Source organism: Scleropages formosus, chromosome 6 (assembly GCF_900964775.1).
Source record: "Scleropages formosus chromosome 6, fSclFor1.1, whole genome shotgun sequence".
NCBI classification, from domain to species: Eukaryota; Metazoa; Chordata; class Actinopteri; order Osteoglossiformes; family Osteoglossidae; genus Scleropages; species Scleropages formosus.
This window is the reverse complement of record NC_041811.1, coordinates 14,370,285-14,397,878: the sequence shown is the minus strand read 5'-3', so window position 1 is coordinate 14,397,878 and position 27,594 is coordinate 14,370,285. Positions and strand designations below refer to the sequence as shown.

General features: G+C 41.9%; 1 protein-coding gene across 1 annotated transcript; it reads right to left on the bottom strand.

Moving 5' to 3' along the window:
- Window positions 1-9,106: 9,106 nt before the first annotated feature.
- Window positions 9,107-26,950, bottom strand: st8sia4 (ST8 alpha-N-acetyl-neuraminide alpha-2,8-sialyltransferase 4). Its single transcript, XM_018744722.2, has 5 exons — window positions 26,711-26,950; window positions 17,897-18,028; window positions 16,610-16,867; window positions 14,552-14,845; window positions 9,107-9,799 (listed from the first exon to the last, which is right to left on the bottom strand). The coding sequence occupies exons 1-5, from the start codon at window positions 26,818-26,820 to the stop codon at window positions 9,517-9,519; spliced, it is 1,077 nt and encodes a 358-aa protein (XP_018600238.1). The 5' UTR covers window positions 26,821-26,950; the 3' UTR covers window positions 9,107-9,516.
- Window positions 26,951-27,594: the final 644 nt, after the last annotated feature.

Sequence of the window (27,594 nt, the reverse complement as noted above, 5' to 3'; positions counted from 1 at the left end):
TAACTAAACCTTCAAAGACTGATGGCATTGGCTTTCAGAATTATGTGGCTACGTAATTGTTTGATCTGTTTGAAGCAGCACACTAATGCAAAATCATGCATAAAATTAACCCTATGTGCTACAAAACCAGTGTTATATACAATGCTATTTTTGAGGATGAAAATTAGCTTCAGACAGTGTGTGTATGTGAATTAGCTTCTCCCTTTGCAGTGAAAACCTTATAATAACCATCTTCAGTGCCCTCTGGTGGCCAAATACAGAACATCTGATGAGAGTTGACATTTATTGAACTGATTTTCTTCAAAGCAGCTAACAGTGACCTACCCATCTATTGAGCAGGGTGCTTGTACTTGAGCAGTTTAGCACAAGTACAGTACCATCTTCGCAGGCACTGCAGGAGGAGGTGGCAGTCAAATCTGGCTCCTCTGAGAATAAGGTAGCAACCTCAACCACCACGCCACCTGCTCACATTTACAGTTACATTGCTTCAGTTAGCAAATGCTTTTCTCTAAAGCTACGTACGTCTCAGAGAACAATACAAAAGCGCATTACACCAACAGAAGGAGAGATATGGATGCAGACACAGGATTCTAGAGTACATTCAATTCGTCACATTCCACCATATGAGCCAGTATACATCACATGAGTAACTGCATACAAATTTTATCTGTTATTCAACAAATTGTTATGAAAAAATTATTAAACATAAGCACTTATGTGTTTATTGAGCACATACAAGATCGGTGAGAAATGAGTCCAAAAGAGGCGAGTTTTGAGACCCTTCTTAAATGTAGAGAGCGATTCAGCAGTTCTGAGTGAAAGGGGGAGGACATTCCACAACATCAGAGCCAGAAATGAAAACCTTTGTGGTTATGGTTTTGGACCTCTTGTGTTGTGTGTGGGACCACCAAGCGGGCAGAGGTGGTGCAGAGTAGCAGTCTGGTTGGGGTGTAATGAGTCATCAGTACTTATCTGGGAACAGATCTGTCGATGGTTTTGCTGATCCGGGCAGCTACAGGAAGCCAATGCAGAGAGACGAAGAGAAGGGATACATGAGAATAATTTGGTAAGTGAAGCACAACATGTGCAGCAGCGTTCTGCATCAGAATACCTACTGTACTTTTTATACTGCTTAGACAATAATCCTCCATTATTTTGACATTTCATTAAAATGTACAGAGAGATTCAGCAGTTCTGAGTGAGAGGGGAGAAATAATTCCACAACATCAGAGCCAAAACATCTGCAGAAACATTTTGTATGAGAATACAGGCAGTCCCCAGGTTACGAACACCTGACTTATGTACAACCCGTAGTTACGAACCACTCCCCTTAAAGCCTACTATATTAAAAATTTGAGTTACATACAATGATTTGAAATAAGAAAAAGGTGCTACTTTACGACACGCATCAAAACATTGCGCATCTATAGCGGTTTGTCAGCTCGTAGGCCGGGAGCTTGAGCCTGAGTTAGGACAGACTTCCTTCTCTTCCTGTTAACAGTGTCTCATGTGTTACTGGATTTGGCTTTAATTTTTTTGTTTTTACCCTTCTAACCATGGCACCAAAGCGTAAATGTGATGTAAGTGATGGTGATGCATCCAAGGAAAGGAAAATGATCACGACTGAAACTAGGGTGGAAATAATGAAGTGATCAGAAAGAGGTGAAATGCCAACAAATATTGGAAAAGCAAACAAAGTGTTTCTCTCTCTCTCTCTCTCTCTCTCTCTCTCTCTCTCTCTCTCTCTCTCTCTCTCTCTCTCTCTCTCTCTCTCTCTCTTTCTCTCTTGTCTGCACTTCGCACCTCAACCAGCAGCTTCAATCGGAGCACTTGGCTATAAAAGACACTTCTTCCCAGTTGGGGAATCTCACTCGAGACAACCATCCCCCCTTCGTCCTCAAACGTACCTCGCTCTGCCCTTCCAAGTCCTGTCCCTCATCGGTCCTCGGTCCCGTTCCACATCTCTTTGATAACCGCCGCTCGCCTTGTCCCTCGACCACGATTTCGGATCCTCGCCTCCGTTCGCTTCGCCGACGGACCGACCATTCGCCCGTCCTCGGCCACGAGAACACGTCTAATCCTTCGATCCTGAATAAATGATCCTGCACTTGGGTTTAGCGTCGTCCGTGTCCAATGTTCATCATGACAGTAGTAACAATTATCATCATCTCCTTCATCTCTCTCTATTATACTATAGTTACATTTATTATTATCATTACATCATTACATTGTATTATTACTTACTGTGTTATATTAAAGATGTTTTAGTGAATCTGGAAGTGTTTTTTTTAAGGTTCTTGTGCACAGAAAGGTAGACGATATACGATATACTAAGAGAAACATTGGACTAACTGGCATTAGACACAAATCGTAAATAAACTGTTCCGACTTAACGTAGAAATTCGACTTAAAGACAGACTTAGGAATGGAACTCGTTTGTAATCCTGGGACTGCTTGTACCTGTTGTACTTTTTATATTACATAAACAATAATACTCCATTATTTTGACATTTAAGGGGGGCGCAGTGGGTTGGACCAGGTCCTGTTCTCCAGTGGGTCTGGGGTTCGAGTCCCGCTTGGGGTGCCTTGCGACGGACTGGCGTCCTGTCCTGGGTGTGTCCCTCTCCCCCTCCGGCCCTACGCCCTGTGTTGCCGGGTAGGCTCTGGTTCCCCACGACCCCATATGGGACAAGCGGTTCTTGTAAACAAGCCTAATTGTGACAAACTGTGATTTTTATTGCGAAGGGTACAAATGTGTCCTTAGATCAAAAAAATGAAATATAAACTGTATTTTCAGAATATTAAGTATAACTGTTGTTTTATGAAGTGCATGAACTAACATGAACATGCAGTTTGGTCGATGAAGACATAAAAAATACACACACACACACACACACACACACACACACACACACACACACACACACACACACACACACACACTTTCAGAACCGCTTGTCCCATATGGGGTTGCGGGGGAACCGGAGCCTACCCGGCAACACAGGGCGTAAGGCCGGAGGGGGAGGGGACACACCCAGGACGGGACGCCAGTCCGTCACAAGGCACCCCAAGCGGGACTCGAACCCCAGACCCACCAGACAGCAAGACTGTGGTCCAACCCACTGCGCCACCGCACCCCCTAGGACATAAAAAATAATTTTCAAAATTTGCAGTGGGACAAGATGTGAGTACCCTATCCAGCAAGGAAACATGTCATATTCTAAGCCTACTCTCTGAAAATACTGGCTACGCATTACCTTCCAGAATCCTTATATAGTGAAATTGTTGATAGCATCTATTTTAAGGTGTCCTTTCCTGCTGTGCCTCCAGCGCACTGTTGATCATTAAAGCCCTGTGCAGGAGAGCTCTCAAGATTCTGCACACAAATCCAAGCATTTCAGTGTACTCAGCCTTGACCTAACCCTCCCCCTGTCCTTCTGCAGCAGGGTGTCAACTACAGCAGTGACAGCACTATACAATACTAGGCAAGGGGCAAATCCTAGGATCCCCCGAGGCTTCTTTGTCCTCAATGCGGTCAGGATACACTCGGCCAGATGTGCAGTTCTAATGTTCAAGGTAATGTGAAGGTAATGAGAGGAAACTTTGGACGTCATTCTGTAGAGACCACTTGTCTTATTAACAGGCATCACAATGGTTATTGCTGTCCCCATGCAGTCTATAGATCCTGAGCTCAAATCACCTGTCTCGCTGTGCTGCTCTTGATCAAGGTACTCACCTTGAATTGAAACGGTAAAAAACCCTGCAGTATAAATGCGTAAGTAATCGAGAATTGTGTTTTGTTCAGCAAAGGTGTTAACTGAGTGACAGGTAATAATATTTATAAATTGCTTATGTACAGGGGGCGTGGTGGCGCAGTGGGTTGGACCGGGTCCTACTCTCCGGTGGGTCTGGGGTTCAAGTCCAGCTTGGGGTGCCTTGCGACAGACTGGCGTCCTGCCCTGGTGTGTCCCCTCCCCCTCCAGCCTTACGCCCTGTGTTTCCGGGTTAGGCTCTGGCTCCCCGCAACCCCATATGGGGCAAGCGGTTCAGAAAGTGTGTGTGTGTGTCCTTATGTACATTTACACGTATTCATTTAGCAGATGTTTTTCTCCAAAGCGACGTACATCTCATAGAAAATACAATGTGTGCATTGCATTAACAGGAAGAGACACTTAGAAAGAGATGCGTGATTCTTAAGTGCAGTTACTTTGTTTCTTACCACCACGTGAATAGATGTACATCACACGAGAAGCTGCATAAAACTTTGTCCGAATATGAATGGTAAAGCAACTAACAATGTTAAGCTACATATAATTTTTTTACCTATTTATACAGGAAGGGGATGCGGTGGCGCAGTGGGTTGGACCGCAGTCCTGCTCTTTGGTGGGTCTGGGGTTTGAGTCCCGCTTGGGGTGCCTTGCGACGGACTGGCGTCCTGTCCTGGGTGTGTCCCCTTCCCCCTCCGGCCTTACGCCCTGTGTTGCCGGGTAGGCTCTGGTTTCCCGTGACCCCGTGAGGGACAAGCGGTTCTGAAAATGTGTGTGTGTGTATTTATACAGGTAGGTAATTTTAATGGAACAATTTAGGTTAAGTACCTTGCTCAAGTGTACTACAGCTGGAGGGGGATTTGAGCCTGTAACCTTTAGGTCCAAAGGCAACAGGTCTAACCACTGCATTACCAGCTGTCACTGTGCTGTTCTTTTTGTCTGACAAAACAGCTGAATTGTTCCTACACAGGTTGTCATCGACTTTACAAAGGGGTTTCTTTCCAGAGACCTGGTTCTGCATTTACATTTATTCATTTAGCTGACACTTTTCTCCAAAGCAACTTACAATGTTATTCTACCTACAATTATTCACCCATTTATACAGCTGGGAAATTTCACCAGACCAATTTAGGGTAAGAACCATCCTCAAGGGTACTATGAAGGTGAGATTTGAACCCACAATATTTCAGTCCAAAGGCAGCACCTCTAAGTTGTAAACCTGGTTCTAAGTCACAAATCCCCTTATTCTCTCACACACACACACACACACACACACACACACACACACACACACACACACACACACACACACACACACACACACACACACACACACTTTCTGAACCCCTTGTCCCATACAGGGTCACAGGGAACAGGAGCCTACCCAGCAACACAGGGCATAGGGCTGGGACACACCCAGGATGGAACACCAGTCCATCACAAGGCACCCCAAGTGGGACTTGAACCCCAGACCCACTGGAGAGCAGGACCTGGTCCAACCCACTGCACCCCCCTTCTGAACCGCTTGTCCCAGACGGGGTCACGGGGAACCAGAGCCTAACCCGGCAACTCAGGGTGTAAGGCTGGAGGGGGAGGGGACACACCCAGGACGGAACGCCAGTCCATCGCAAGGCACCCCAAGCAAGACTTGAACCCCAGACCCACCGGAGAGCAGGACGCAGTCCAACCCACTGCGCCACCACGCCCCCTCTCCTTATTCACACACACACACACACACACACACACACACACACACACACACACACACACACACACACACACACACACACACACACACACACACACACACACATCTTCAGAACCGCTTGTCCCATATGGGGTCACGGGGAACCGGAGCCTACCCAGCAACACAGGGCGTAAGGCCAGAGGGGGAGGGGACACACCCAGGACGGGACGCCAGTCCGTCGCAAGGCACCCCAAGCAAGACTTGAACCCCAGACCCACCGGAGAGCAGGACGCAGTCCAACCCACTGCGCCACCACGCCCCCTCTCCTTATTCAGTATTTTACAAATCATAAGGATAAACATGCATGAATGTTACATAGTATAAAAGGACTTTGTTTTATATTTTTCACTAGATTTTACACATTATTCATGTAAAACAATACTACTATACAATAATAATATACAGTACAGTGTTATAATTTTATTTTCATGCTGCACTATTATTAAAACAAAATCCGTTTTCTTTTGCCTTTTCTGCATCACTGGAACACTCACATTTTTCATTTGCATGCAACTGTAAAAAAGCCACTTGAACTTTTGTAAAGAAAATGTTTTTGTAAGTAAAATGTGTGAGAGAAGAATTTGGGAGTGTGAGAGAAGCACTCAGACAGCTCTGCCTTTGCTCTACATGACATACCAAGACACATTTTACCGCATGCATAGGAAGTTAAAGGAAAGTTTAAAAGGTAGTGTTACTTTTGGAAATTCTCGTCTGACAAATGCTATCGCTGACACCTAGAGACCTGTTATGCCACACTTACCCCCTTTTATGTGCAACTTCATAATGTTAAAAGCCAAAATAGAGTTATTAAAATGTTTCTTCTTTCGGACCTAAAGGGTGTTTAGTATTAACTGTATTCAATGTTAAGGGACAGTTATAAAGGAGAAAAAAGGATGAATATCTACATGTATGTAAAACGTGGACAAAAATAAAATTGCGGACAGAAACAAGGAATATGAATACAGAATGTGCGTGACCACAATCTTTAGGGAACTGTTGCAGTTTAATACCAAAGGAGGGAAATCAAGGTATTACGCATTTAGAGTCAGTGCAGGGCTTTAAGTATGTTGTTATATTTACTAATTAGTGGACTATAGATAAGATTATCATATTGTTATTTTGGCATATTTTAAGTTAAAAACAATTTTCCCAATTTACATTTATTTATTCAGCGGACGCTTTTCTCCAAAGCGACATACATCTCATAGAAAATACAATGTGTGCATTACATTAGGAGAAAGAGACATGGCTGCAGATGTGTGATTCTAAAGTGCAGTTAGTTTCCTTCCTTCACCATATGCGCCAACGTTCATCACACAAGTAGTTGCATAGAACTACCAGAATATCACCGATTCCTAATCACCTTCTTAGTAGTTTTTTTCTTTCTGAGATACATATGAACATTTACGTTACATTAAAGGAGTGGATCTGTTAAGGATTGATCCGAGCATCATCGTGAACATGTATACCTCACATCTGATGAGAAACGGTCTAAGAAATAGTCCATATATGAAAAAAGGCCTGGGAAGACAGGCGGTACAGCGGTACGGCAGAGAGCGGTGTGGCCTCACGGTCCCTGGGCTGAGTGACGACGTGGGATTGATCCCTGCTCGGTCTATGTACTGTTTTCATGTCCTGCCCTGTTTGTGCGCATTCCTTCTGGGTGCTGTCTGATTTGTACTTGAAGATTGCAGGTTTAAACCTGACTTCTCTCCGTTGGTGTGTTTGCCCTTGAGCAGGGAAGTTTGTGGAGACAACATGTTTGTATTTTCAGTCCCTTGGAATTAGTTTCAATTTTTACAATTTTATCATCACTCAATGTCAAAAATATTAAAATGCCTTACAAAGTATTTATTACCCAACAATTTTATACAACACAGCCATTGAATAAATCAAGAGATATCAGAATTATTAACCTGTTGTTGAGTTTAAGCGGGAAATGCGACTTTGGAGTCCTTAAGAAAATTAATTTCAAGCGGACTTCCAGATTGCGTTCATAAGATGAGAATTAATTTATGGTCAATATTATATGGTGTTTTGGATAAAAGCGTTTAGTAAAATTCATAATTAAGCTGTGTTCAACTAAACTGACATCATTTTGGACAGAGATGGTGCTGAACTGAGTGAATCGTATGATGCGTGGGTGACATGAAATGACCAAGCTGAGCGTAAGTGAAATCACGTTACTGTACCCCTAAAATGGGAATGCAACTTGTAATTTAAACAGCCCAAAAAACTTTAGAGAACACTATTTTATTTATATCCTAAAATGCGTTTCACATACATAAGAAATTGGCTTTTTACAAAAATGTGAAATCAAACTTAAAACTGCAAATATTGCAAAAAAAGAAACAAATGGTATCAAATTTTCCAAAAACGATTCAAATCTAATAATACCACATTCAGCACCTTAGTCGGTTTGTGTCCCAGTACAAGAATTATTTACAGAACATCACAACCATATAAATAACATTTATCAGCACGCACAAATAAAAAATAAAAAACCCTTACAATGAAGGAAATGTTTTTAACAGTAAAACAATGTTTAAAGTCACAATCTTTTAGTGGATTTTCCATTTTCATATTGCATGTATGACTGCAGCAGTGGTATGTGAGGTAAACTATTTTTTTTTTAAAACTTACTCTAGTTAATGATGAGCAATCATTACTTACTTTATTATAGTATATCTGATATCTGCATTTTTCTATTGACGCTTGACTGGTATTGGAATCTGAAAGTAGTACATATCAGGAGGTCTAAAATGGATTTTTGAATTCATAGGGTAATTAATTAAAACAGTTTAAGCCATGGTCTTGGTCATAAGTGAAGTCATTACGGTTTTCTGTTAGTCTAACTCCTAAGCTAATCACTGAAAAAGTTACCAAACTCAATTCAAAAGCTGACACAACATGAACTTTCAATAAAAATGTTACATCGGGAGTTAATACCTTTGATATTGGCAGTTGAATGAATATTACAAATGTATCTTTTCCATGAAATATATCCATACGTGCTATTCTGTACGGAAACATGGGTTACATCGACTTTCTCAAGGTAGTTGTAGAACTTTGTAAAAATCAGCTCAATTACATACGTAATCACTGTCAAAGTGGTGCAATGAAGGACGATCGGTTATTGAGAAAGTTCACAGCAGGATAAGGACAAGATTGAAATTTATGAAACGTTACTTTCTCTGTGATGTTCTCGGCTGCTTCACAAGACAATGTACCCCAATGGTTTTAGCTGTATTACATTCAGCAATGTTTTACATCCAGACTCTTGAATAAAACAAATATCAAATTAAGTACAAGAAATACAATACAGCTGCATACAGTACACTTGGAATTAACCGCTTACCTCCCATTTAGACAAATACAAAAATAATTTTGCCCTGAGGCCTCTAATTACCAAAAGATTACAGCATCAGAATTCACACGTTACAAACTTCAAACAAAATCAAAGGTGGTATCTTTGGAATCAATATTTAGGAGAGACATTCTTCATTAAACAACAACCTACAATTTAAAATATTAAAAAAGAAAATAAATAAATAAAATAAAATAAACAAATAACAAAAAAACCACTGAGCATTACGTGACTTCTGGCTTTTAAAACTACACCCAGAAAGCCCTTTATCCAAATCTCACTGACAGTAGGCAAAATGACATTTTGACACTATTCCTAAATCGAGAACACTTTAAACGTACTTATTTTGAGAAAATCCAAGTTTTTAAACATTTGAGCGATTTAAAATACGCATGTTCCCTTTTAATAACACATTCTCTGTGTTGTACCTTTAAAAGTTCAATCAAGGCACGCTCACTTTTAAAAACCGGAGCTACTTTTGTCTCAGACATTCATTAAATGGAGTTATCAATGAACTTGGCTGACAAAGCGACCTCCTTTTGTCTTCCGTTCTGTCTTTGTACATAAAAACAACGTTGGTCCTATTGATCGTACGCCACTGCCACACCTTCATGGCACTGCAAGCAAAAAGCAGTTCAAAGCTGCGTGCATTTCGAAGTTGTCAGTTTCAGGGCACCTTTGTGATGCAACATTTTCAAAGTGTTAAACTCAAGAGGCATCTTGTGTGGGCTTGCATTGGAGAAATAGCGATATTTCAGGGCATCGTAGTAATGGTACTTCACCGCGTTTCCTTTGGAGTCCTTAGGGAAGGGCCAAAATCCATAAAGGTGAATCTCATCGCAGAAACGCGTTGCCAAGGTGTACATCAACAGCCCAGTGCTGGGACGTTTGATATTAATTTTGTTTGTGAGCCAGTACCTGAAAAACAAATGAGAGTTTATGCGACATTGGAAAATGCACAAAAATGATACTGATCCGTCACATACTGTAAAATCGTCATCAAGGACATGTTAATGGGCTCAAGACAGTCCAGTAAGGTAAACTTGGTATCGCACCAAAAGGAAGTCTTAGGATTGCTCTGGACTACATATTGCATAGATTCAGTTTTCCCGTCTAATTTTGCCCATAACAAAAATATTAATTTAAAATCAGTTTAGGAAGTCATCTGAGTGGTGGAATCCATCATTTTCCTTTGAAAATTACTGTTAGTCTTCACCCAAAAAATTCTGCTACAAAAACAGATCTACCTATATAGTTACAATTTTATATATATATATATATAATTGCTAAGATCAATTTTATAATTATACCTGATTCACATTTGTTACTTAAGTGGAACAGGGTTAATATTGTGCAAGGGGAAGATAAGAGGTATGAAATCAGTTTTAATTACATATGAAATGCTACCGGGCCTGTTAAACGTACTTGGATGTCTCTGTGCAACTGGGCCCAAACCACTGTTCCAGTGTCCTATATTTAGAGCTCAAAGCCCAAACACATAAACAGTTGATTGAAAGACCCCAATGCTTGGCTGCTATGGCAACTCAAAGTCATCAGAAAAATAAGTGGTGGAAAAAAGCAAAGGCTCTCGAGGGAAAGCGGGGAAAAATGGGCAGCGATAACCCCCAATATTTTCAACTCCTGTGTAGGTAAATTTTAGAGCATCTACATGTCCAGCTTTGTTTTAATTATGTTCTGGGTAAAGATAAAAGGTCCAAGCTGATAGTTCCAGAGGGGGTGCAGTGGCGCAGTGGGTTGGGCCACAGTCCTGCTTTCTGGTGGGTCTGGGGTTCGAGTCCCGCTTGGGGTGCCTTACGATGGACTGGCGTCCCGTCCTGGGTATGTCCCCTCCCCCTCCGGCCTTACGCCCTGTGTCGCCGGGTAGGCTCCGGTTCCCCGTGACCCCGTATGGGACAAGCGGTTCTGAAAGTGTGTGTGTGATAGTTCCAGTAGACTGAAAATGGTTTTTCATACTGAGGTGTGTAGCAATTTAACAGCTCTCCATCAATTACTTTATACAAGAAGCACTTACAGGAAATTTTGCGTGAACACACAACTGATTAAAAACTGATCTACATCGATAGCACTCTGTGCACTTCAATACCCAGCAAAAGCCATGACTGCAACCGCCTCCAGTCAATACCCCTGAGGGTCTCATCACCTGAGCGTCACCCTCTGTGTAGAATGTGTCGTGACTCAAATTAAAGCAGCACTAAATCTGAAGACGGGCCAAATTTTAAGACAGGGAGCACAGCAAATCATATTTCATGTGTTGCCTTTAAACTGGCATATCTTACTGCATCCCCATGCTGAAGACCACTTATAATCGTTTTCATACTTCTAAATACTCCCCCATAATTTAACAAAAATACATTTTGATACACTGCTATTTATTTATTACTTTTTTCCCCACATAACCCACATTTTATTCACATACTTTCCCCCAATTCTCCAAGGCTGCCTGAAGAAGATTGAGGTCAAAAGCATTCAGCACATCTCAGTAAAAGTACATTTGCTTCCTTGCTTTCAGCGCTGAGACTTAACTAAGTAACTGCTCTCTAAAGCCTATTGTGAAATTAATAGATTAATTGATTTTTTGGGGTTCTATTTCACATCTGAAAACAGAGCTATACTTTCATTAGTTAGCCATTCTTCATACATTTTCTTCAGCATTAGCCCGGAGATACTTACTAATGATACAAGACTCGAGTCAAAGATGTGTTTTCAAGGCCTTCAGTATGTTTCTACTGTCTACTTCTACACAGTTTGTGAACTTCAATAGGTTATTTATGACAGCTGAATAAACTTAGGCACTTAACGAGGAACATGAATTTAAAAAGCAGTAATTACTACTTTTAGCCTTAAAGTAAAATGATAAAAAGTTATGACACTTCAAACCAGAGCCCAACCCGGCAACACAGGGTGCAAGGCCAGAGGGGGAGGGGGACACACCCAAGATGGGATGCCAGTCCGTTGCAAGGCACCCCAAGTAGGACTCAAACCCCAGACCCCCCAGTGAGCAAGACTCAGTCAAGCCCATTGCCCCACACTTGTGTCACTTAAAATATTGGATATTACTGAACACCATGAAGTAGTCATGATTATAAGAAGTCATAACACAAAGAGCAATACCATTTCAAATGCAATATCTGTGACCAAAGATTCAGAAGAATCAAGCAAGTCCTCAACATGAGAGATCCAGTTGAGCTTTGAATATGCTCTTACTGGGTTGGTAATGTTTATACATTGCTTAAAAAGTAATATGCTGCATAAACCAGCTTTCAGGGACTGTAAAGTGAAATCATTGCATTTATTCACTTAGCTGACACTTTTTCCCTCCAAAGTAACTTACAATGTTAAGCAATTCATTATTATTTGTCCAGCTGGGCAATTATTATTATTTTTTTTAAAAAGAGAGCAATGTAGGGTAAGTAGATTAGTACAGCTGGAGGTAGGAATCAAACATGCAACCTTTAGGTCTGAAGGCAGCAGCAGCTCTAAGCACTACACTACCAGGTGCTCATTGCAGAGTAATCTAGTGTCCCGAGATGCACCTGCTGTGACAAGCTACGGAGACAACGGTGACCACATTAAAGAGCATTGTGCAAAAGAACAGACTGAGAACTATGGGAAGAGGAAACTGAAGAAAAAGCTAAAATCTGCCCACTTCCTCAAACACAAGCGCTTCAAAAGTTAAGAAGCATGGCTCTGCAACAGAAAAGGATGGACCCCAGTGAGCTGAACCTGTCAAAACACTGGCCCCTAACTAGTGACTACCAAAAAACCCTCTGCAGTAAAGAATACAAGCAATGACACAATCCAGCTCTGTCCTTTAAGACAGATTTATAAAATAAACCGCAAAATTCAAGCTAAACATGATTACATTTACATGTATTCATTTGGCAGATGCTTTTCTCCAAAGCAACACACCAAATATTCCCTCATTAGCACCCCCACCCTATTTAACGCCCCCCAGGTTATTTTTGGGAAGAAAACAAACACTCACCCATTATGACTAAGTCCGTCACTGTTTTATTGTATCCATATCCACATAAGTGAAGGCAAATATAAACTTTAAAATTTTTTAAAAGTCCGTCAAACTTTTAAACACCATTCTTCAAAACTATGTATATAGAGTTCAATGTCCGGGGCTATCATAATCGGAACACATGTCCTCGGAACCACCGTCAATATCACTGCGTTCCGGCAAAATGACCTCGTTTGCTGCCACTGCGTTTTCTAACACCTGCTGCCCAATGTCAACATCGTCCTGAGAAGACCCTTCGAACTCGGAATCCTCTTAGTCTTGTTCTTCGTCCGACTGCGGGAATAAATGGTCTTCAGAGACATCGAGCGCCGACGTAGTGCCGCACTTCTTAAACGATTTGCGTATAATTTCTGGTGTTACACATGCCCAGGATTCCTTTATTCATTGTAGCATTAGCGATTTTGCAGGCGGCTTGCGGTTACCCTTGGCCGTTTTTTCAACACTTCCCTCAAACAACCACCGATCGTACAGTTCGCTCATTTTCCCTTTGAACGGCCTGTTCCAAGAATATATGGGGAATATATGTTACCGTAGAGGGCCAAAACTGAAGAGCGATTTTTACCGATTTTTTGACCTGTATTTAACGCCCCCCTTCGGTACATCTCATAGAAAATACAATGTGTGCATTACCTTAGCAGGAAGAGACACTTAGATGCATACGTGTGATTCTTAAGTGCAGTTATTCCAGGTTGGTTTCATTTGCTAGTAAAAAATAAGTAGTTCATCGACTGCACTGGTTTAATTTTATTCTGAACAACCTGATTCGCCTTTTGCTGTCGCCCACACCCGTAGTCCAGAAAATAGGTGTTTCTCCTATAGACTCAGGGGGGAAATATATACTACATCTACCTTTATCTTCTTATTTTTCCTTAGGAAATGCTTTTACGCAAAGCAATAGTGTTTTCATGATCACTGTGCTTTTTAAATTTTACTACCATATTGAGCTGATGGGAAGCCAAAGATAAATTTCCTTTTTATTAACAAAAAGGACAGTGAAGCTTTGAAATGAATTGATATGAAATTGAAAAAACACTAACGCAGTTCACGGAATTTGCCACGGTCAAAAAAACTGCCTTATATGGACATCTTTTTGTGTTTCACAATAATCACCGGAAAAGATCCGTTTCATCCAAATTGTAATTATCTCCATGAAAAAACTACACCAGTCAATTAAATTTAAAATTTGACTATGAGTCACTAATTCATCTGCAGCATACTGTAAATCACCGTGCAGGTTCCAACTCTCTTTATGTCTGCTCATGTTCAAAGTGATGTTTTGTTCATGCACATTAGCAGTCAGTCGATGAATTGCTTATTTTTTACTAGCAGTTTTAGAACCAGAACGTTAGACATCTTACATATCTTACATAAAGATGTCTTAAAGAGACAAGCCTTTAATGAAACATGCAGCCATTAGGTACTTTTTTAGAGATCATAAAAGCTTATTAATTATCTCAAAGTCTTTTTTTCATATAGAAAATTTCTCAAGAGCAGGATTGTCGTATTAGGAACCCACATATCGCTGTAATGAGCACTTATTGCATAAGAAGCACCTTTTTCTTCTAATACCTATAAGAGAGAGTGTTCTTTTATTCCACTTGCCGGCGAGTGCCGTTACTCACCCTCTCACCGCATGGATGAGCCTCAGCGATGGGTATGCGGTCCTCAGCTTCAGCTTGTTTTTCAGGATCAACTCATTGACACGCTCCACGTGCTGCTCGCCGCCCTTCACCATGAACGCGGGGATCCAGAGGACGCTCTCGTTCAGCATGGTCAGTCGCTGAACAAACCTCACCCTGTCTGACTCGTTCTTCAGGCCGCCGAACGCCCTCTGAATGACGGAGGGGTTCATGGTGGTGAAGTCCGACTGGAGGCCCACGTCTTCCGAGAACTCAACCAGTGGCGCCAAGTTGCACCTTGAGACAAAAAGAACAAAACAAACTTAAAACTTAAAATGAGCTTCCTAGTTCAAGAGCTACAGGTAGCATGGTGTTCAAGGATACAGGGCTTGCAACCAAACGGCTGCGAATTCATATCCCATGAGTTACATTGAAGCTGTAAGCCTGAGAAAGATACTTAACCCAACGAGGTGCAAGGAAATGAAGTGCATCTGTATAAATGGGTAAAAGCTACTATCAAAGCCCTTTGTTGTACCTTGCTCGGGGTACTACAGCTGTAGGTGGGATGTGAATTCGTAACCTTCAGATCCAAAGGCACCAGCTCTATCGACTTTGCTCTCAGTTGCATCATAACATTGCACCATTCAAGCATGTTTTTCCTCTAAGAAAATAATACTGATAAATATTGAGAGCATTAAAATGACAAGTACACATTACTTGTTTTTTCATTCATATGTACATTATTCTTTTAGTCATATCCAAGCCATAAAAATATGATAACTAAGAAAATTAAATAATTCATACAGTGACTTCAGAAATATTCTCTCCCAAGTGATAATTTCTCATTTAGCTGTGCAAATGCTGAACTAAAATAAATATAAATGGGATTTTTGTAATTAATTCATAAGTAACACTGTACAATTTCAAACTGAAATAAAGTATTCAGATGTTTTTAGAATTATACGAAATACAAAGAAAACCTAAACTGGGGCAAGTATATGCTATTTTCATAAGAGACCATATTAAAGATAAAAATTAGAGAAGGTTATAAAAATATGGAAAAACATGCCACAACCCAGATGCTACCAAGATCAGGACGTTCCGCCAAACTGAGTAACTTGATCTGTACGACATTTGTCAGCATAGTGACCAAGAGGCCAGGTAACACACTGACAGCTGCACAGGTCATTGGCCAAGGTAGGAAATGCTGTGCAGACATAAACAATTTCAGCAGCACTGCACAGATCTGGCCTCTTAGAGAATGGCGAGGCAGAAGCTACTTCCGACAAGAGCCAAAAGCGCCTCATGTCTAGAGTTTGCCCGAAGTCATGAGATCTTGTAGAAGTAGATTTTTTTTTGTGCAAACCAAACACAGCCCATTACCCCATCCATACTGTCAAGTGCAGTGATTTCAGTATCACGTTACACTTCTCAGGTTTTTTTTTTTCTCAATAGGAAGGACAGGGAAGTTTGTTGCCACCAAGAGCAAGTGTACATAGTTGAAGACATGCGAATCCTGCAGGAGGACCTGTTCTGGTTGATAAGAGATCAGCCTTTAGGGCAAAGACTGATGGCACAACGGGACACGGATCCATAACACACAGCACTAACCTGGCATAGCCCAGGCAAAGCGCAGATGTGAATCACAGTGAAAATCTGTGATAGGACTTGAAAACTGCCGTTTGCAGACACGGTCTAACTTGGCGGAGCTCAAGCGAATTTGCATGCAGGAATGGGCAAAAATTTTCAAAAATGTAAATGTGCAAAGCTTATACAGACACACCCACAAAGACTCAGAGCTGCAATTGCTGCCAAAGGCCTATCTACAAAATAGTGACTTGTAAGCAGGAAATTTAAAAAAAAAATAATAAAAAATGTTGCTGCACAAAATGATTCTGCACATAAATTTGTTGATTCCGTTCTCACAATAAAGGGGGAAAACAATTTGCATTTTAACATGGAGCAAAACAAAATGTGAAAAAGCTTCGGGAGGGCAATTACTTTCTCAGATTAACATACAGCACAGGAAGAGGTCTGAAAATATACATTTGAGCTCTTTACCGTATAACAAAATTGTGATTGTCGATCTCCTTCCCACAGCCACTTTTGAGGAGGATACCCGAATTGCCCACCACGGCACAGGTTTTGAACCGTCTGTTCTTCATGGGTGAAACGTCTGGAAGCAAACTGTGCAGGGACTGAGAAATGCTGAGCGTCCGGCGCTGGTCCAGCACATAGTGAATGACGTCCCCTGGTTTGAAGCTGCTTTTCAACACTGACACATCCCTCTCTGCATCCAGAAAGCGAAGAATGTCTTTCCTTTGCAGAAAGAGAAAACACCATGTTTAGCAAGCGCGCACGGAACTCAAGCTTATGATCACAAGTCCTTAGAGCTCATTCAAGAGGTTGTGAATTTTTAGAAAGTAGGACAACTTTCAGTACCAGAATGAAAAGGAAGACAAACATCAACAAGACCTTGACGACTCCAAAATACGTTAAGTAGGGTAAACGAACGTATTATACAGTATACGTTTCTAATTAGGACACCCTATCTGTAAAGTTCTGAAAAGCTGAAATTCCCGAGATGTGACATGTTCATCACTTGCTGGAGAGAGTCGAGAACATTTCGGTAGGGGTGACTCACTTCTATCTGCAAAGGTGAAAATGAGCTCAGGTTGTTGCACATCTGTGTGGTCATTAAGTCTGAGGTTCTGTGTTACAATATGGTGGAATGAAGACAATAAGGGAAACTTTGAAACAAACGGCTGAACTGACATACTCTGATGCCGTGCTATTAAGACGTTTGGCAGTCAATTTAATGTAGTTAAATCAAGTGTCGGTATTTAAAGAGTTTAGCCAATTCTTTTCTCCAAAGCAACTTACAACATTAAGTTACGTACAAATATTACCCAGCTACCTAAATTTTCTGTAAAATTTTCTGGAGCAATTTATGCTAAATACCTTTGCCCCATACAGCATACTCTGTGTACTTACTTATGTATACACTTCCTTTCAGTTATGTCAGTAATACATCAATTTGGGTTTTCACTTATCTCATTATTTATTATCAGGAAATAAGGATACAAACAAAATCCAATTCTGAACAGTAATACTGAACAATAACAGACACACACAGTACATTATTACCACAGTACTTAGGACCACAATACGTTAATACCCACCAGAAGTTAAAGAATCTTGTTGAGAAATAAACTCAGATTGGGGGCAGTAATCGGAGCTCATTAAAAACACAAAATCAAATTTTACACTTTAAATTTAAAGCAAGACGTCTTAACATAATTCAGCTAAAAGAGGTAAACAAAAAACAAGAACACACTGTTTTCTTACCTAATCATGAGAACCAGAGAAGAATTCAGAGTCCATCCCCCAGCTTTAGGTGGTAAAAATGCTGGTACACCCTTTCCAAGTATTTTTTCAGAACCATTGACCATCAGCCTTGATACTGTAATGTCATTATAACTGAGGAGAAAAAAAAATGTCCTTCAGCCATGCAGACAATTGTTAATCATTTTACACTCAGGTTACAAGGTTTTTCTTTTGCAAACAAACTGAAAAGTTAACAAAGATAAAGACAGATAAAAAATGTACACTATTCAGGACGTGGGCCTTGAAGGTACTTATAATAATACTGAGCTAACTAGGAAAAAACATATTAATTTAAGAAGTACAACGCAGCCCTACAATGACATATGCACAACGAAAACAAATGGTGTGTGTAGGACCAGCAGTACGTATACACACTCATAGCTCACTTAGAGGAAATTCGTAAATTTAGTGGGCACATGCTCATATGCACCAGGTCATGCTCTTGAAAGGCCACTTTCCTGTTCCAGCTGCTAATACCTGACAATGCACACAAAATAGCCGAGCGCGTGAGCTGAGTCCAAAGAGCAAGAAGAAAGTGAAAAAGGCTAAAAATCGAAAACAAAATCAACCCCTGTAAGTGTTGGACGTGCGGAAGCATATAGTGCAGTATGATGGAAATGAATTTACTGTATTCATATATGGCTCATAATGCATTTATCAACTTCTACAGTGCAAGGCAAAAATTGAAAGTAAAAATTTTCAATATGTTAGTGACTCAAACTCAGCAATTAAGTATAAAGTTCTTACTCTTAGGAGCAGGAGATCTGTAGTACATATGGACATGGACCTTATCCCGAAGGCTGCTTGTTCAACCCTCACCCCGTACTGCCACCGTAGCACCCTTGAGCGAGGCTGTTACCCTGAATCGCTCCAGTAAAGGACCCAGCTCTATTAATAGGTCAAATACGGTAAGTGGATTTGCATACAAATGTCAGCTAAGCAATGAAATCCCGTTAACAAAGTAATTATTGGTGTTAATGATATTTAAATATATATATCATTAAATATCATATTTAATATACGTGTGATTCTTAAGTACAGTTAGTTTGTTTCTTTCATCGTATGCACCAACGTTCATCACACAAGTAGCTACATAAAACTTTACCAGAATATCACCGAATCCTAATCACCTTTCTAGTAGTTTTTTTTTTTTTTTTTTGAGATACATGTAAACGTTTACGTTACATTGCAGGGGTGGCTCTGCAAAGGATTGATCCGAGCATCATCGTGAGCGTTTATACCTTACGTGAACTTAAGAGATCATGGGTGAAGTGAGTCTGAAAGAGGTGAGAAATTAATGCGAATAGAGGTTTCAGTTAACGGAAATTCTCCTAATGGACAGAACAAGATCAGGCTCTGTCCAATAAGTGCTCTATGGCTACAGTGTAAAAATTCCTCTTGGGTTACAGCCAACCTAACCACACACTATCACAGGCTGCAAGAATACATTGTGCTTCTGTAATTTCACCACTCTGCAACTGCTCCCCCCAAATCCATTCTCTTTCGCACTGCTTTCCTTTGAATGCCCACGTTCTACTTCGTATTTGCCCCATCTGACAAAATATCTCACAAATCATTAGGAGAGACCCAGGGTTAATGAACCTGTCTTTGACACGCAGTCAGAAGTGCTCTATAGAGACCTCAACTTAGCACTAATGAAAAAATCAGTTTTATTCAATCAAGAATAATTGCGGTGTTACTGACACTCCCAAAGCAGGAATTAGTGCTACTCAAGAAATATCATTCAAACAAACAAACAACCAGCAATAATGAAATAAGCCAATAGCTAAACAATATGAGGAAACAGCTGTAAGGCAACAGAAAATACTGACTGGGAGGATCATCATAATGCAAAGGCAGCAAATTCTACGCACGGAAAATTTGTGGTGAACTGTGAACCACGCTCAACAAGAATCAAACTTTGTTACAAAAAAATGTAATGAAACTACATCTGTTTTGTAAGGACAGCTTGTAAAAGTACTTTTGTAAAGTTAAAAAGGTCACTTATATGAGAGACTACACTCTGGAAAATTTGTCATTTGTCAATTTGCCGACTCTAGCCAAAGTGCAAAAAAACACAAAAAAGGACTATACGATCCTAACAGAAAGAGTGGATTTCAAGCATTATCATCTTTACACCTCTACATGCTGAACTTTTGGCCTTGACACAGTGAGAAAAGTACACTGATCAGCCACTATATTAAAAGCACTGACAGGTGAAGTGAATAATATTGAATATCTCATCACAATGACACCTGTCAAGGGGTGGGATCTATTAGGCAGCAAGTGAAGAGTCAGTTTTTCAATTTGATGTATTGGAAGCGGGAAAAACGGTAAGGATCCGAGTGACTTTGTCAAGGGCCAAATTGCGACGGCTAGACGACTGGGTCGGAGCATCTCCACAACGGCAGGTCTTGTGGGGTGTTCCAGGTATGCAGTGGTTAGTACCTATCAAAAGTGATCCAAGGAAGGACAAGCGGTGAACCGGCGACAGGGTCACGGGTGCCCGAGGCTCACTGATGCGCGTGGGGAGCGAAGGCTAACCCATCTGGTCCGATTCCACAGGAGAACTACTGTAGCACAGATTGCTGAAAAGCGTAATGCTGGCCATCGTAGAAAGGTGTCGGAACACAAAGTGCATCGCAGCTTGACCAGTCAGAGTGCCCATGCTGACCCCTGTCCGCTGCCGAAAGCACCTACAATGGGCACGTAAACATCAGAACTGGACCATGGAGCAATGAAAGAAGATGGCCTCGTCTGATGAATCACGTTTTCTTTTAGGTCATGTGGACGGCTGGGTGCGTGTGCATCGTTTAGCTGGGGAAGAGATGGCAGCAGGATGCACTATGGCAAGAAGGCAAGCTGATGGAGGCAGTGTGATGCTCTGGCCAATGTTACAAGTATTACTTTTTCCACGTACCACCTACCTAAAGATTGCTGCAGACCATGTACACCCCTTCATGGCAACGGTATTCCTTGACGACAGTGACCCTGCCACACCGCAAAAAATTGTTCAGGAATGGTTTGAGGATGTCCCGTTTGGGGTGCCTTGCGACGGACTGGCGTCCCGTCCTGGGTGTGTCCCCTCCCCCTCCGGCCTTACGCCCTGTGTTACCGGGTAGGCTCCGGTTCCCTGCGACCCCCGTACGGGACAAGCGGTTCAGAAAATGTGTGTGTGTGTGTGGTTTGAAGATCATGAGAAAGAGTTCAAGATGTTGACTTGGCAAATTCCAAATTCCCCAGATCTCAATCCGATCGAGAATTTTTGGGAAAAACAAGTCCGATCCATGGAAGCTCCACCTCGCAATTTACAGGACTTAAAGGATCTGCTGCTAACATCTTTGGACCAGATACCACAGGATATCTTCAGAGGTCTTGTGGAGTCCATTCCTTGATGGATCAGAGCTGTTTTGGTGGCACAAGGGGGCTTACACAATACTAAATAGGTGGTTTTAATATTTTGGCTGATCGGTGTATATAAAATGTGTGTGCAGTATGTGAACCGTGCATCATTTCAGTCGCACAATGACACTGAAGTCAGCTGTCTTCCCATGTCATATTATGCAATTATTTTATTGGCAAGATTTTGACTTCCCTCTTTTTTCCTGCTTTAAGCAACATGTTTTTGAAACAAGGACAAAACGAATAATACCAGATAAACAGGAACTTCTGTGCATTTCCATGACAACACGAGCTCAAGATGTCATTAGGTGTTCACACTAAAATGTTTAAAATCATTTGGGCCGAAAGCCATCCCGCACTGGAGAACCAACGACCTCCAGATGGGTCGTGCTGGTTGCTCTCAGCTGGTGTGATAAATGAAAATGCAAAAATGCCGGTGCTGCACCGGACAACCGGCTGAAGGTCAGTTACTTGTTCAGAGGTGGAACTCATCCTCTAAAGATGATGAATACGTCACCCCGTGAATACCTGCAGCATCACTCGTGCAACAGCTGGCTACCAGTGTTTGTTATTCCCATCGAGAACTTTTCAGCATGCCTGAGACTGGAGCAGGAACTCCGACCCACACACGAGTGAACTTCTGGGTGGAAATGCACAAACCGACACTAAACAGTTCTTCAGAATTGCAGCTGTAGTCTGCCACCGGTTTCTCGGACCTTGTGCTCCCTAACCAAAATCCAGCACCACCCCTGAATACATATATTTAAGTAAACAACAAAGAGTTTTATGATGGGCTGTAGAACACTGGAGTTCCGACAGGGGCTTCAGCATAAGCACAGACCCACCGTGTACAAAATCCAACGGCGCAGAACGCTGTGCGTCTCGGGGTGACATTTCACGTGGGAAGCATATGAGGAATCCAAACACAAGGGTCTGTGAGTTCACATCTCACAGGGCTTCTGCGTAACAGCATACTGTCGATTTAAAAAGTATTTTTGAGAAAAGAACCCGTCCAGTATTAACAGCGGGCCCTTTACAACAGCTCTTCGCAACGCCCGATTGTTTCTGCAGATTCAAACCATCTGCTGACATGCTCCTCTTAAATATCGTAGGAAAAAACTATAATAATCTCCCCCAGATGCAGGCAAGTGCCATGCTCCCATGGTGATTGCCTCCTGATAAGATAATACCATCTTTTACATGGTGGCCTACTGTTCCAGAATCCTCATCCCTGCTTATCTCCAGCAGTGGCTCACAGTGTTTTATGAACCCCGATACATCTCTGGAACTGACAAACATTTTGTCTGAAATTCAAATTGGCTTCTGCGTTTTCCATTACATAAAATGTCATTTTTGATACTTTCCACTTCGCTTTCTATTTTTGCTCTAAAATTAAGTATTTCAATGACGATATTAACTACGGGTATAACAGTTAATTAACATACAGTTAGAGCAATCGAATCAAAGTGAACATATGCTTTATTCCGGTTTAGATCACATCTCATATAGGAGTCCGTGACAAAGGAATGAACGAGAAAATGTCAGGGGACACTCAAGGGCTTCACTTAGTGCTTTTTAGCTTTTTCAGGCTGTGGCTGTGCTTGCTGTGAATGATTGCCGCAAATCAATTATGACTTGAATTGTACTCTAATACTCGCTTTTAACGTTAAAGCAACTGCCTTTCGATTCGTAACTTACGAGAGCAACGAGGGAAAAAAATAATAAATTGGAATGTGTACAATGTGCTATATGTTGAGATGCAGAACAAGACTTATTGCATTTTGTACTGTATATCAACTGTGCAACAAAGATTATTTCAGTAACTGTGCTCATGCAGCATTGTTATTTACGGCACAACGTGAAAAATTAAGATGACTTATTTCAGCTCTGAACGGACGCCATGCGGAGAGAGCATATGCAGAAAACAGGTAAGACTGGTTCAAAACAAAAAATATGGGCCGACGGCTCCAGGTTGGGCAGAGCGAACGCTCCCCGGGACTGAGGTTCAGTTTGCCGCGAGGTGCGGACCTGTTTGCACGCCAGACGGCTCGGTGTCATCATGTCAGACCACGAAAGGAAGAAAGAGCACACAAACCCACAGGGCCTCTGCGCTAAACAGGTTACAGTCTGTCGTGAGCTGGTTCACACTCGAAAGGACACACATTGCCAAGCTCTCCACGTTGTCAATATACAGCAAAGTACAGTTTATGCACACTCTTCTGTCTTACCGCCAATCTGCCACGGCAATCGTGAGCTCCAAGTTTGTTGAAAAACTTGTCTGATTATTAACACCAGTTGCTGGCAGACTGTTCTTGTTCAGATTTATAGCATTCTTGGCTCTGTTCACTAGCGACTAACGGATATGAATGTGTAATGTGGACTCATCAATAAATGAGTCTGACGTGGGAAGGAAGGAAAAAGTCTACTGAACACAAATCGCATGCAAATAAAACTTAGCTAAATATTTTGTACCAAGGTATTGGTTTCATAAATTCACTACCTTACCAGTTTTCAGGGGTGTTCCTTTCACTGAACTCTTTATCCATCCATCCATCCAGCCATCCATCCATCCATCCATCCATCCATCCATCCCTGTTGATCTCTTGCAGTGTTATGGTTATCCAAGGCTTGAAGCGTTACTAAATCAAGCAATTGTTATTCAGTTTTCTACCTTTAACGTAAATTTTGTTTGCCACTGAAGGTGCAGCACATTTATCAAGCACCGCCCCCAGGACAGCTGAAGGATGAACCCATGTTGAGAAACATTCGTGCGCCAACTCTTATTTCCTTCTTCTTCACAAAACGTGGTTCGGTAACGTATCTACACTTTCGAAAAAAGCAGCACCACTGCAAACATTCAGTTGCGGAATGCAAGTCGCAGGCACTGCACCACGCTCCCCTTCTCTGCTCCGCTCACTCTTTATCCCCTTAGAACACTTCTAACAGTCCTCAGAATTTCCCTCCAAGACTGACAGCCCTGAAAACAGCTGAGGAACAGAACTCATGCATTTCAGATCTGGGGTAAATAATGCCAGGGAATAAAGTGCCTGTACTGATTTCTCTTGTGCTGTCAGTTATGTGTCAGATTAAATATTTTATATACAGTATATATAAATAAAAATAAAATGTTATATAAATAATGTGTGTGCTTACTGTGTGTATATATATGTATATATACACACACACACCCAGTGCTGCTTGAAAATATGTGAAACAAACTAATGAAATCTAAACCTTAAAATAAATATAAAATGAATGGATGATTACGATTTGCAAACCTGATTCTACTTATCTACGTGGGTTTAAGACAATGCAACTCAGGGTTTACTTATTTTGTAACCTGCACTACTTCTGTTTTTCTGCTACACACGCTGAGTTCCTTTACACCAATATATGGAACTGCTCATCACACAAGTTATATCAAATGAGAAACACTCGCGCTGATCAAATTATTCTGATGATGATTTTGTGACATAACTAAGGGACACAAGGGGATCAGATACTTTACAGCAGTGCTGCACACACACACACAGAGTCATATGCTTTGTAGACTCTCTAATGTGAAAAATAACGGAAATATTAGTTCAAAAGCAATGCTGTGAACGACCACACATCGAAACATCGCAAAGGCTATTGTCCATTTCAGGGTCTTTGTGAGCGTTGAGTGTTTTTAACACGTCTGTGAGAGTATTTTAGAAAACGAATGCATGCCCTAAACTTAAAAACCAGCGCAACCCAAAATATGCTCTTGGGTTGTTATGTTATATAAATAATGCGTTGCCATTAGGTTTTTTTTTTTTTTTTCAGACCGATAAGGGAAACAATGCAGGTCGGAAGCTTCTCTCAGTTAACTTCTGTTTGGCAAGAGGTGTTTTCCCGTGTCAAGAGCGCAAGGACAGAAAAAGTAAAACCGCAGGTCTAACACAAGTTCTGTCAAACCATCGCCCGTTTTGAAACCAGCTATGCAAAGAAACGCACACGCGTGCATTTCTTTGCAGAGCTGGTTTCTAGCTTTATCTCGTCTTCTTATCAGCGAGCGCTCCGTCTCACTCTTCTCTTCTTGCCAAGGATGGCGATGGTAAGAAGTGTGATTTTGTCACAGACGTGGCCACAGTAATGGCGCGAACCTCCCCAAGGCCTGGAAACTCGGCACTCTGGATGGGAACGGACGCCGATGCGAGTGAGCCCATCTGACGTGCCCTGACACACAAACGCAGGCGGTTCGTGGCTTGTCGATGCGCGACCGGCATGTGGGACCTGACATTCACGACGACGGGGTAAAGCCGCGGCTACAGGCCGCTTTCAGTGCCAGGAAGTAGCTCACTTTCTGCGTTTCCTACCCAAGTGTTCTGGTAATTTCCAACATGGGCATCACATTGCATGACCGGATTCGAATTATTACTGGTCCTGTGGTTAAAAAAAAAAAAAAGAAAAAAAAAGAAAAAGAAAAGAAAAAACTTTGCAAGAGCTTCTATTCCCTGAAATTGTGTCAAACTGTAAAAGAAGACATGATGATGATCCTGCGACTGGGATCTTCTTCTCCTTCCTACACGGTAAATAAACACATTTTAAAAAATTAGGGAGGTTTTCCAGCACCAGACTTTGTATAGCCTAAATCAACACACTTGCCCACAGCCACTGGTACAACTTTCTTGAGAAGGAAAATATTTCCGGAATGACACCAAGCACCGTAAAATAAGACAAAGTGTACAGCGAAAGCTCATGATGATCTGTCAACGTTTCCCCACGACCGAAACATGCGAGTCCGACAAAGCAAAGGCTCATCGCACCGAGATCGCGTCTGAACGACGGTCACGGGGAACTGAGCCTCGTTTCTTTTTTTTCTTTTTTACCTGCACAGCCACCAAACGAACTGTGTGTTTCACGCACAAGCCACGCACGGCAACACATCTCAGATCTCTCCACCAACTGACCATAACAAAAAAGCCCGAAAGAATGACTCACGCGCTGCTGAAAAAGCCAGGCAGGAGGAGAAAAAAAAACCCACGATTTTTACACCGGCGTCAAAGAACCTGGTAGACGAGTGGCACACATCTGCGAGGAGCAAGTGTCGGTGCCGCAAGTGATTTTAAATTCCGAGCAAACAAAGGAAAACAAGCATCCATCCCAATACAATGCCACCATGGGCTGGACCAACTGCAGGGTCCAATAGCAGGACTCCGCACCGAGCCCGGCTGCATCCTCCTGCTTTCACATCATCACTTGAGTTTCTGTAGGGAAACATGAACCTTGCTGCACGGCACGCTGAGCCGATTTTAAAAAAAAGAAGCCGACAGAGAGCTAGAGAGAAGCGCTGCTGTGAGCACCGACCATGCGGACCACCGGCGTCTGTACAATAGGAGGCAACGTTACCCTAGTTGGGCTTCCTCATGTTCCACACTTCTTGTTATTTCTTTTGTCTTAAAAAAAATCAGCAGAATGCTTATAGTGCAGATGGTCCAGTGCTTCCGCGTGATGCGCATTTCGCGAGCTCAGCCCCGGTGTGTCCCGACGACGCGAAGAAACGGATATTTATTGAAATCCCTTTATTGGCCGGGTGTCTCCCTCCGCGGTGGCACGCTCCTCGCCGTCGCGCGCGGTACCATTACTTACTCAGCAGCTGTACGCGCAGAGGAGCGTCTGACACCCCGCTCGCTGACTGAAGCGTCCGACGTCCAATCACGTCCGCGGATAGCCAATATGCAAATCAAAGAGGGATCTTGAGCGACGCCATTGGAGGAACGTTTACGCTTTCTCTTTGAAGTTGCGCTCGTGATCGGCCGCAGACTGGAGCGTGTCTAGACTCAAAATTAAGGAGATGTTGTGAGATGCGAGGACTGGTGCTGTTAAATGAGTCTCGCAACAAAGCTTGTGCGCGCAAGGGTTTGCGTTACAGGTGATCTGATGCGTAAAAATGACGGTCAAAGTGCAAACTACGGTGAGCACACTTCAGTCAGACAGAGGCAATTCCTTCAAGTGTAATAGTTACTATATATATTACGCAATAATACAATTTAGATGCCGCGTAAGTGAGGAAAAAGATTCTGAAAATCTTTTTGGAAATCTGGAAAAAAGACCATGCAAGCATGAGAAGAATTTGCAAGGGATTTTTCAATCAAAAGAGTGTAAATAGGTCAGCAGGGCACTGCAACAGAAATAATATGTTTAGATTAAATCTTATTACGCAACTAATAACGCTCATGATTATGTGACATTTATTATTCGGACAGGAATGTGTACTTCAGCTCGTGCTCTAG

Excerpts from the sequence above, each read along its gene's own strand:
- st8sia4 (XM_018744722.2), bottom strand. The coding sequence starts at position 26,820 with ATGCGCATCACGCGGAAGCACTGGACCATCTGCACTATAAGCATTCTG. Across the intron at positions 18,029-26,710 it reads CATGAGGAAGCCCAACTAGG|TTATAATGACATTACAGTAT; the intron begins GTAACGTTGCCT and ends TTTTCTCCTCAG. Across the intron at positions 14,846-16,609 it reads AATCACAATTTTGTTATACG|GTGCAACTTGGCGCCACTGG; the intron begins GTAAAGAGCTCA and ends TTTTGTCTCAAG.